The 12028-nt window shown below is 41.1% G+C and overlaps 1 protein-coding gene across 1 annotated transcript in view; it reads left to right on the top strand.

The window, feature by feature from the left end:
- Positions 1-12028, top strand: part of ubxn4 (UBX domain protein 4) — a 137342-nt gene that overhangs the window by 21058 nt on the left and 104256 nt on the right. Inside the window, exons 4-5 of the mRNA XM_030428494.1 lie at positions 508-667; positions 2970-2979. Coding sequence (XP_030284354.1) covers positions 508-667; positions 2970-2979 — 170 coding nt within the window. The remainder of the gene's footprint in view (positions 1-507; positions 668-2969; positions 2980-12028) is intronic.

The raw sequence follows: 12028 nt of genomic DNA, 5'->3' as shown, positions 1-12028 counted from the left end.
ATACAGTTGAGGACAATGATAGAGTTTTAAGTATTTAGGCACAGCTTTATTTACCATCCACTAAAATGGCCTGTCTGAAAAGGGGATGTTTCTACGTTTGGATTTATTTACTTATAATTGAAACTTCAAACTTAAGATGGGGCATACCAAAAACTTTCCTTGGTAAATAGATATTTACCTATTGCTTTTAAGGTCTGGACACATATTGATGGCAGAGCAGCCACTTGGAGCAATTTGGGGTTCAACATCTTGTCTTGTCCAAGGATACATTGGGGCTGGGGATCCAGGGATATACCTCCAACCTTACATTAGAAGGGTGACCGACTCTACCCCTGAGCCCCAGCCATCCACTTACCATATCTATTATCTTTTTTATTAGTGCTTACCTTACATTGTTTTCTATGCCTGGAGGAAATGGTCTAGTAAGCGCTGTTTATACTTCTTATACTTAATACTTCAAAATGTCACTTGTTGATGAGCTTGTTCCTTAACCCACTCTGTCTAAAGATCCAGTGGTGTGCATACCCTCCAGCTTCTTTATTGGAGAGAATGGGATTCCTCTGGAGGTCATCGCTGGCAGTGTGTCTGCTGAAGAACTGATCAAAAGAATCAACAGAGTTAAGCAGGTAGGGGTAAAAATATTGGATTGCGTGCAGCATCATTTGTAGTGAGTTCACTCCTGGTTTATCAAACCAATTTCTTCAATCTGTCGAAAGTATTGATCCACAAAATTTGCAGATGTCCTACAAATCCTCATGTATGCATAAATAATCTTTCCATCATGTACCCCAATAAAGTATTTTCTCACATTTATATATCCGCCATGACATGAAATTCAACAAAGAAATGTTGAATTTCATTCAATATCTGCCAGTCATTGCAGGCTATATTGCCTTTTAAAAAATGTTGAGTATCATAACCTTTCCAGGTGATTTCTGTATTGTATTTGTATTGATATATGATGTATATATATTTATTAAGATCTTAAATGCAAAATGGTGTACCACTTGTAGGGATGTAACGGTTACCAACGGTGAAGGTTACCGTTTAAGTTAACTTCTTAAGTCTAACTACGCATGCGCAGCACGCAACGTGCGCTTGTTATGTAGTGAAGAAGACATGGCGGAGGGAGGACATGATAGTAGCGGCCCTCAAGGCATTTTTCCGCCTTCAATGAGAACCAAATCTGAAGTCTGGGCGTATTCTGGTTATAATAAGAATGCTCAGTGACAGCTGGTCGAGGACGGCAGCCCTATCTGCAGGAGCTGCATGAAGATAGTTGTTGCGAGGGGCGGCAATACTTTACTTACTCATTTGCTCGACCATCACCCTCAACTGTTCAGCGAATGCAAGGTAAGCTAACCTTAAAGTCCGTGTAAAGCAAATTCAGCCATTTTCTTCTAAACACATTAAATAGGTCATAAATGTATTTCCTTAAAACATGTAAAAAGCCATTCAACCATTTAGAATTTAATTTTGGAGCTAGGCTTCACAAACCGTGTTTTAAATTTCTGTGTTCAGGATTTAATGGGCGTGTCAGAAATCATGATTAGCATAAACCCCACCCTGCTGCGGAAGCGGTATAAGCACGTTCAGCGCATTAGCTTAGGTGTTTTTTCCGCTCGCTCTTGAGTCTCGGCTAGCATCTCTTACATAGTTTGCAGCTAGCTAACCAGTCAGCTAACCAGTCATGTCTCCTCCACGTTGCTCGTGCATCTTTCCTGGATGCCACAGTGTGCAGAGTAACGTGCTGTTCGCTTATTTAAGTTTCCTATGGACTACAGCATAAGGAAACGGTCTCATTCATTCGGTCTCATGGCCTCATTCCCTGAGCGGAGTCCATCTGACAGCACAATGATAATCCACACACACTTTTTTTCCCAAAAAAAGTGTGTGTGGTCTGGATCCATGTGGTTACATAATCTCCAACACGGCTGTTGAGCATTTAACTGTTTACTTTTGATTTTAGGTGTAATGAAGTACGAAATTAGATTCTTCCAACTGAATTCCCTCCATTTCAGAGATTGTGTTGTAATTTGGTGTGTTTTCCACATATCATACCATATCCCCTCTGAAATCTCCTCACCCAGCTCCCTTTCCCATTTGGCTTTAACATACAATGTTGAATCTATTCTAGAATCCATAAAACAGCCATACAGAACCGCCACAGCCTTCGGAATAGCTTGGCTATAAGCTTTAACAAGTAGCTTTATGATGGGATGTATTTTATCCTCGGTTGTTTTAATACTTTTGATATAATAGTCCCTCATTTGTAGATATCTAAATAAGTCCTGATTTGTGAGATCATGTATATTCTTAAGTTCTTGAAAGCTTTTATTTCACCTCTTTTAATAGTTGTACATATGGCTGTAATTCCTTTTTCTGCCCATTGTTTAAATCCAACATCATATTTTCTTGGTGCAAATTTATCATCAAATGCAATCCATTTTAATAGTCCAATTTCCTTTCCTATTTTTAATTGTTTCACTGTTGAATACCATATATCTAAAGTAAAGGATATCACTGGGTTGAAATTATGCTCTTCTTTTATGTAAGTGGGGGTTTCTGCTTCCCCAATACTCATTTGAATTGGGTATTTTAATGTAGACATTTCAATATCTTTCCATCAAGATACATATCCCTCATCACACCAGTAGGTTAGTTGACACAGTTGCGCAGCACGAAAATATTCTTTTAGATTTGGGAGTGCCATTCCCCCTCTGTCTTTAGATAATTGAGGTGTGGCATAGCGTATTCTGGGCTGTTTACCTCCCCATACAAATCTTGATATGCACTTATCCCATTGAAGAAATTGGTCTTTTGATACAACTACAGGCAAAGATAGAAACAAATATAGCAGACGTGGTAAGATGTTCATTTTAACCACATTTATCCTGTCATTTAATTCCAGTGGGTAAGTGAACCATCTGTCAATATCTTCCCTTATGTTTTTGTCTATGTGTTCATAGTTACTACAATGTAATTTTGAAAGATCTTTATTTATATTTATGCCCAAATATTTGATTAATTTTGCTACCCAGTTTGTCTGCCATTCCCTAAATTCTTGGTTTGGCAGACAGTTAAACATTAAGATTTGAGTTTTAAGTATATTTACTTTATAACCTGAATAACAACCAAATCTTTCAAGAGTTTGTGTAAGCTGATTAAATGAATTTCCTGTTTTTTTTTTTATGTCATCCGCAACTGATTTATTACATGTTCTTGTTTATTAATTTCTATACCTTTTATTGAACTGTCTTGTCTGATCATCTGGGCTAATGGCTCGATATATAGGGCAAACAGCGTGAGGCTGAGGCAACTGCCCTGTCTGGTTCCTCTCTCCAAGACAAATCTTTCTGACAGAGAGCCATTGACTTTCACTCTATCTGTAGGTTTGTTATAGATAGACCTGATGCATTGAATTGACTTCAAGTTGAATCCAAATTTTCCCTAGGGTTAGGGTTAAATATAAAAATTCCCAATTGACACTGTCAAAAGCTTTTTCCGCATCTAAGCTGATCAAAGCTGCTTGTATGCTGTCTTCATGAATTTTATGTTTCCCTTCCAAATGTCTCTATTCTGCTATATACATTTTATACTGCTTTATTCTTTCTCTTTTGAGATTACTTGTAATTGCAATTAATTTTCCCCGTATTACAGCTTTTAAAGCATCCCACAATATAGCTGGATCTGTTTCCCCATTATTGTTTTCCTCCAGGTAAGTATACCTGCCCTAATTTGCTCAACTACTGATTTATTATTTAATAACCCCACATTCAATCTCCATATTGTATCTTTCCGTCTATATTTCAAGTGTATCTTCAGATAGATGGCACTATGGTCAGACACATCTGCCACTCCAATCCAACAGTCTTTTATTTTATCTCTGTTTTCTTTCTGCATAAAAAAATAGTCAATTCTGGAGTACGAGTGTGTTGTTGAGTAATGACTAAAATCTCTCTGCAGTGGATGTAGATCTCTCCATACATCAAAAAAGCCCATCTCCTCCCATGCACTCCTGACCAGTTTTGTGATTGATTTCTTATTTCTCTTAAAACTAGATGTATCCATATCATAATCCATTAACACATTAAGGTCTCCGCCACATATACATATGCCCTCTGCTTCCAATGCAGTGATGTCAAATAGAGATTTTAAAAAATCGTTATTACTCTCAGGTGGGGCATATATGTTCACCAGTGTTTACCATTGTTTGGCCCATCATCCCTTTTACAATGATATAAGTTCCCTCTTTGTCTTTTATTTCCTTTTGGTACTCAAATTTGGTTGCATTAGACAACAGTATTGCTACTCCTTGAGTGCGAACTATAAAAAGTGTTATTGAATCCAAATTTCTTTAATTACTCGTGTTCTGCTTTTGATAAATGAGTTTCTTGTAAGAAATGTATCTGTGTCTTTTCTTTTATAAGTTTGGCCATTATTTTAGCTCTTTTGACTTGGGTTCCCAAACCGTTGACATTTATAGAAAGTACTTTAATTTTCTTCCTGTTTGGTATCCATAAACCATCTTAGTTGTGTTAACTTTGGAAACATTCATGCACAGGCTTTCAGTTGAACGTACAGGAACAAGTAACACTTTCAAAAACTGTTTAGTGCTTATTTGAACTATATACAAAAAAAGTGACCTCCATAAAGAGATATCAACAACCCTCCACTTCTGCTGACTCTCTTTTTGTTATGAGGGGGAAAGCCTCACACAAAGAAAGGGCCCCCATCCAGTAATGAGATTCAATCCATATAGGATTAATATACTCATACCAGTCCCTGCAGCTGCATTTCAGTCCTTAAGCCAACAGTCCATTTATCTATAACCCACTAAAGCAAACTATATACTACTATACTTTAACTTCACCTACCCTTAGCAAGTTATAACAGTTTTGTGTTCATTTGAACTCAGGTTATCAGTGAGATACTCATCCAGTGTTGTTTCCCCTCAGACGAAAATCATGCAGTCTTTCACGCGCATGTCTGCTGGCCTCCCTATTACGTCCACTCCCGGTGTGTTTCCATGTTGCAGTTCCGGTTGATTGGAGCCTCTCAACGATTGTGATTCCTCCACTGTTGGTCCCCGTGTTATCAACGTCGTATCCTCTCTCTCGCAGGTCTCTAGTTGCCTCCTCTGCACTGCCATAGGTTTTCACCCCGCTGGACCAGTGGATGCGCATCTTGTTGAGAAGTGTCTGAAAGCAGATGCCTTCTCTCTTTAATAGTGGGGCGGCTTAACAGCAAAATTCCAAAGAATCATGCACTTTGTGATAAAAGCGTGAAATTTGGTACACTTATAGCCAAAGAGAGTCCAAAAAAAATGTTGATATCGGGCCATCGCAAATTTTCAATATGGCGGCTGTGGCAGCCATTTTTCAAAATGGCCGTCATTGACTACCATTTGCATGTGAATTTTCTTTTGTGTGTTGATTATAATATGATATTGATTATATAGTTAGCTACATGTATTTACCTTTTTGGAGTTTGTACATGAATGATACAAATACATTTCAAGATGGCTGTTATTTTTCAAGATGGCCGACATGACTGGTTTGAAAATAATTACTGCTTCAAAGTTGCATGGATTCCTGTGATATTAATGATATTGGGGTAAATCACATATTTTTATGATTAGGAATTCAAGTGGCAACTTTAATATTTAGCCTATTTAGTAGTTCACAATGCAAGATAGGCCTAACTGACAATAGTAACTGTCCAAACATGGGGTCAATCGTGGAAGACTCTCAGCATTCTCCTCTACAGCAGCGGTTCCCAAACTTTTTTTGCGGAGCACCCCCTTCTACATCCCAAACGGGCTGATGCACCCCCCCCCCCCCAAAAAAAACGCAACAAAGCTTTGTTTTATCTCCATATAAAGACTCATGTTTAATCATGCGCAAATAACCAGAACACGCATGATGATACCAACATCAACACAGTTTCAATACAATACAACAAAGTTATGCACAAGCTTCGACTTTTAAGAGGATGGGTGACAGACACAGGCTCAGTAACAGAAAGCACGATTTTGACATAAATGTTCAGCTGCGTAAAAGAAAAATTGCAGCAATATTAAATAATCGGGGAGCTAACTTCAACATCATCATAACACAACGGTTGTGGAAATTAACGAACAACACTACATTGAATTAAATTGCAATGAGGTTACAAACGATCCACAATATTCAAGAGCATGGGCTCAGAAACAGATATAAACAAATAACAACGAGGATCAATGTGAAACTTTTCAAGTGCGACAATAAAATTACACACGATCCACAAAATAAGTAACAAAGAGGATAGGCTCAGAAACATGAAATAGGCCTAAATTAAAAGAGGATCCATCTGGAACGTTTCAAGCGCAGCGCAAAAGTCGCTCAGCCTGCAGAGAGAGAGAGAGAGAGAGAGAGAGAGAGAGAATGTGTGAGTATTCCCAGTAGGCCTATATTTGTAGCAATAATATCAATACCGACAAATACTTACCCATATTAATGCGATGGATGGGCTTGCATCTTGGCACAAAGCTCTCCGAAGTTTGGCGCAATGGAAGACAGTTTAAGCCTCAAATCCTTCTCGACAGCATCCAGTCTTTGCCGATGTTTAGTTTTAACTGCTGCCATAGCCGAGAAACCAGCCTCGCAGAGATAAGTTGTGGCGAAGGGCATCAAAACTCTCAAGGCTTGCTTTGCAAGGACTGTGTATGATGTCAGTGACTCGGTCCAAAAATCCACAAGCGGCTTTCGTTTGAACTGCAGCTGCAGGGCTCCATCAGATGACAGCTCGATCAGCTGCTCCTGCTCGTGAAATGACAGCTGTGGGACGGGCAGGGAGATTTCAAATGGATTGCGAATCCAAGCGCGAGATGTGTCCATAGGTGGGAAGTGTTTCCGTAGCTGCTCGGCAAGTTGGTTGAGGTGCTCAATTATGAGACTTTTCACATGCTCACCCAGGTTCACGTCATTTTCCCCCAAGAACTCCTGAAGCGTAGGGAAACACAGGTGTGTGTTCCCACTCGCACAACTCGCCCAGAACCTGAGCTTCTTGATCATTGCCTCAATCCTGTCTTGTGTGTTGAACACAGTTACACTGACTCCCTGCAAACTTAGATTGAGTTCATTCAGACTTGAGAAGATGTCCGCTAGATAGGCGAGCATCTTCAGAAAATCTTCATCATGCAGACTGGAGGCCAAATGGAACGGATTCTCCTCGAAAAACTGCTGCAGTTCGTGCCGGAGTTCAAAGAGCCTTGTCAGCACTTTGCCGCGGGACAGCCAACGCACCTCTGTGTGCAGCAGCAGTGATTTGTGTTCGCTGCCCATTTCATTACACAACAGTGTGAATATTCTTGAATTTAGCGGGCGAGCTTTGATGAAGTTCACCAGTTTGACTGCGTCATTCAGCACTGCAAGTAGATCAGCTGGCATGTTTTTGGCTGCGAGGGCCTCTCTGTGAACACTGCAGTGTAACCAGCTGATGGATGGACAGACTCTCCTAATATGAGCTATAAGCCCCGTGTGTTTCCCCGTCATTGATTTTGCCCCGTCTGTGCAAATTCCCACACAGCGCTCCCAGTCGATCCCATTGGTCCTCATAAAAACGTCAATTAAATTGAAGATTTCCTCTCCTGTTGTTCTGGTAGCAAGAGGCCGACAGAACAAAAAATCTTCTTGTACCGTTCCTTCAAAAAGGTAACGGACATACACAAGAAGGTTGGCCAGATTTGTAACATCAGTAGACTCGTCTACTTGCAGAGAGTAAAACTCACTTTTCTTCACACGGCTGACTAGTGTAGCCAGGATGTCTTCAGACATGGCATCAATGCAGCGCTACACAGTGTTATTGGACACAGGAATCATGTCCAACTTTTTTGCCTCTTTCTCTCCAATCATACACTCCACCATCTCTTTGGCCGCTGGCAAACACACGTCTTCGGCAATTGTGTGCGGCAGCCCCTTTCTCCCTACTCTGTAACTGAGCAGATATGAAGCCCGTAATGCGTCTTTCGTAGACCCAACACATGAATGAAACTGCATTTGTTTTTGGCTTTTCTGCAACTCCTCCAACTTCGTTTTGAAAAATGTAAGGGGCTTTTGACTTATATTGCCATGTTTCGTGTGCAGGTGACGACGGAGATAAGAAGGCTTCAGACAGCTGTTTGCTAGAACCTCATTGCACACCACGCACTGAGGCTTTGGGCAATCTGTATTGCCGATCCACGTGAAGCCCAGACCCAGATAATTGTCATCATATTTCCTTTTTTTTTTCCCCGTCTGGTGTTCACTCTCATCACCTCTTTTTTGCCATCTCCTTCCCTCCTCTTCGGTCTCCTCCTGCGCATCAATTCCTGACTGCCGCTCATTTTCTTCTCCCTGAGCCGTTCCTATTCTCTCCGTCTCTTTTGCCTCTAAATCCTCACTCTCTCTTGGTCCCTCTCCTCCTTCATGACCAACAACTTTGTCATGAGACGTCCCACTTGCCAGTTTCCCTGATTTCAGCCAGTTAAGCATATTTGAAATGAAACGAGTTGGCGCGCATGTATCCAAGCCTACAGTGAGTAGAAGAAGATAGCGGCTGTCTTCTTCTACGTTTATATCATAAACTTGTGAATTATATATTTTTTTATCTAAAATAAAAGATATTACAAAGGAAATGTTTATTGTTCATGTTTTTTTATTGTAAACTTATGGAAAAAATCCACTTATAAAACAACACTGTGCGTTCAGACCGAAAGCGCACAAAGAGGAAAAAGATCCCGGAAGTCATTCATTGTGTATTGGGAGCCAGGCGGACAAGGAGGGAAAGGTGGAAAAGGCGGAGGCGGGAGGAAAAAAAAAATTAAAATCCTCCAACTTTATGTAATGAGCTATGACGCGTCTAGGTGGAAAAGGGGGGAAAGCCATGCGATAACCAATGGGGATGTCTCGTTCTGCTGTCGTCCCTCGGTCAGGTCGTTCCCAGAGAAACACCCGCGTAACTTTGGTTCCTACCAAACATTCGTTCAGAGATGAGAATACTACTGATCGTGGGTGCAAAATCCAGATGCTGACTGTCCGCTGTCACACAACGAATCCCCCGTGACCAAAGTGTCAGTTGAATTTCAGAAGAACCGGAATTCAACACTACTAGAACGGCCATAAGCGGTCATTTGGACCGCTAGATTTAAACGCTATAATCTGTCAGGTAAATACACAACTGAGTGATGAATGCATTCATTGTGTCATGATATTTAAAAAACAAAAAACAAAAACGAAATAACGAATTAACACCAAAGTGTACATTTTAACAAGTTTAATTATAATTAAACTTATTAAAATGTACACTTTGGTGTTATTTCGTTTTATAAATGTAGCCTATATATTTATCAATATTCATATCATCGCACATAGTAAACCGTAATTATTGTATATTTAATAGAGAAAACTCAGAACAAGATAATTCACTTATTCGATTATGAAACATTTTATTGTAACACTTAACAATAGGCCTATATAGGAATACAACAATAATAATAATAATCGAAAAAGCTGGAAACGAGCTGATCCAAAACAAAAATATCCGTTGTGATCCCTGGTCACAGTCTGCAGATTACCTCCGCTCTCCTCACTGTTACCACACACGGGCTTGTGGCATTTCAAGTGTCCGACATTTGGTTTCGTTTGCAGCTCTTTTGGACCGGCACTGCCTCAGTGTCTGTGTCAGCGAAGATGGCCAGTTGCGGTATTCTATAACATCCTCGACCTGGCTGGGATCATTGCCCGCATCTCATTCCCGGAGGAAAGTACAGCAGCTGGCAGAGGAGCTGGGGGCAGAATACATGGCGGGGAAAGCGGCCGCGGCATTCGGCACAAGGTGGGCAGCAGCGGAGGCAACCACCGCAGTAGCAGCAGACACGGAGACGGAGGCAGTGCCGGTCCGAAAGAGCTGCAGACAGAACCAAACGTCGAACACTTGAAATGCCACAAGCCCGTGCCACAAGTTTTTTTTTTTTTTTTTTTTTTTCTTGGCTCTTTTTTGTTTTGGATCAGCTCGTTTCCAGCTTTTTCGATTATTATTATTATTTTATTCCTATATATTATTAAGTGTTACAATAAAATGTTTCATAATCGAATAAGTTACTTTTAATAGTTAATTATCTTGTTCTGACTTTTCTCTATTAAATATAGCCTACAGTAATTACGGTTTACTATGTGCGATGATATGAATATTGATAAATATATACATTGAAAAAACGAAATAACACCAAAGTGTACATTTTATGAGTTTAATTATAATTACGTCGGACACGAAATAAGGAATAAACACCAAAGTGCACATTTTAATAAGTTTGATTATAATTAAACTTGACACAAGCTGCTGTAGGACTTTCCTTGTGTCCTCTACATTTTAATAAGTTTAGGGCCTAATTAAACTTGTTAAAATGTACACTTTGGTGTTTATTCCTTATTTCGTTTTTTGTTTTTTAAATATCATGACACAATGAATGCATTCATCACTCAGTTGGGTATTTACCTGAGAGATTATAGGGTTTAAATCTAGCGGTCCAAATGACCGCTTACGGCCGCATGTTGAATTCCGGCTCCTCTGAAGACCAACTGACACTTTGGTCCAATCAGAAATATACTTTGATCGGATCTAACTCTAGGGTTGTGGAAAGTGCGTTGTTATGCCCTAACCAAGATATCGATCATTAAGATTAATTGGATCAGATCTGACTGGAATGAACCCGCCACAGTGGTAAACTGATTCAGTTCACCTGCCAGCACACAAACTCACCCGCATTTGGAGGGTGGCGGGTTGAATTTCCATCCCCGTTATAAACGCTGCAGTGGCTATAGCCCCGATTGCCCAGGTCTAACGACGCGCCTCAAATCCCGGGATGAAAATGTCACAAACTTCGCCAGCTTCTCGGCGAATTTTCTGGCATCCTTCTGCAAGTGAAGTTGTTGTGGTTGAGGAAACGATTCAGCCGACCAGCACTCGCGGCAAACTCCTCATCTCTGCTGTCACTCACGGTGGCGTACATTTGTTTCGCCCTGATCATTTTGCGGGACACCCTCTCGTGGCGTGCCCGTTTGCTGATCGCCCATCCCCGCATGTTTATCTCAGGCTCCTCGCTAGCCTTCTTCTTGCCTCCAGCAGGCAGCCTGGTTCTGCTGCTGTCCTCCTCAGACAGACGCTGAAGCTCAGTTTGATTTTTTCCCCAATCTCTAACTCTTGGGGTCGACAGAGAAACGTCTAGGCGCAGCATAAATAAATAAATAAATACATGAATAACTAAAAATAAAATAAAAAACGGCCGTCCATCGGCCCATTATTGATAGGCCCACCAGGAAAATCCTGGTACTCCCGATGGCCAGTCCACCCCTGCATAGCAGTTCTCTCCAGTGGCTGTGTGTGTGTGTGTGTGTGTGTGTGTGTGTGTGTGTGTGTGTGTGTGTGTGTGTGTGTGTGTGTGTGTGCGTTATCAAGTTACTATTCAACAAGTAACTTTCCGTGATCAACGATGTCGGTAAATGGATGGGCTGTGCTACAGCAGCAGTTGCGTGGTGGTTTTTAACGCGAGTGGCGTGCTGGCCCTTTAATTTTAGAAGCAAGACCGAACAGGGTGACTAAGCGACTTAGGTGGGGTGGACAAGGCGGATTTTCCTCTTTGTGCGCTTTCGGTCTGAACGCACAGACATTGTGTAATATTTTTACACCAGACCACCATTACATTTTTCAACTCGCGCACCCCCTGGTGGCAGCTCGCGCACCCCCAGGGGTGCGCGCACCACACTTTGGGAATCCCTGCTCTACAGTAACAGAGAGCTGTGCAGTCTTAAGGCAGCTTTTTTGCACTTACACTGCTTAACACAACCCCTTCTTAAATTTGCAAGAGATAAGTTCATAGCTGGACTGGCCTGCACCAGGCAGGCATGTCCAAAATGCTTCATAATGACCCTCAGATTCCTTTGACCAGCCCCATCAACAAGGAGAAGGAAGCACTGGTGTTGACACCAGCATCTGACCCCATACATGGCCT

This window comes from Sparus aurata, chromosome 9 (genome assembly GCF_900880675.1).
Source record: "Sparus aurata chromosome 9, fSpaAur1.1, whole genome shotgun sequence".
Lineage (NCBI taxonomy): Eukaryota > Metazoa > Chordata > Actinopteri > Spariformes > Sparidae > Sparus > Sparus aurata.
The sequence above is the reverse complement of the archived record's forward strand: the minus strand, read 5'-3'. Positions and strand labels throughout refer to the sequence as shown.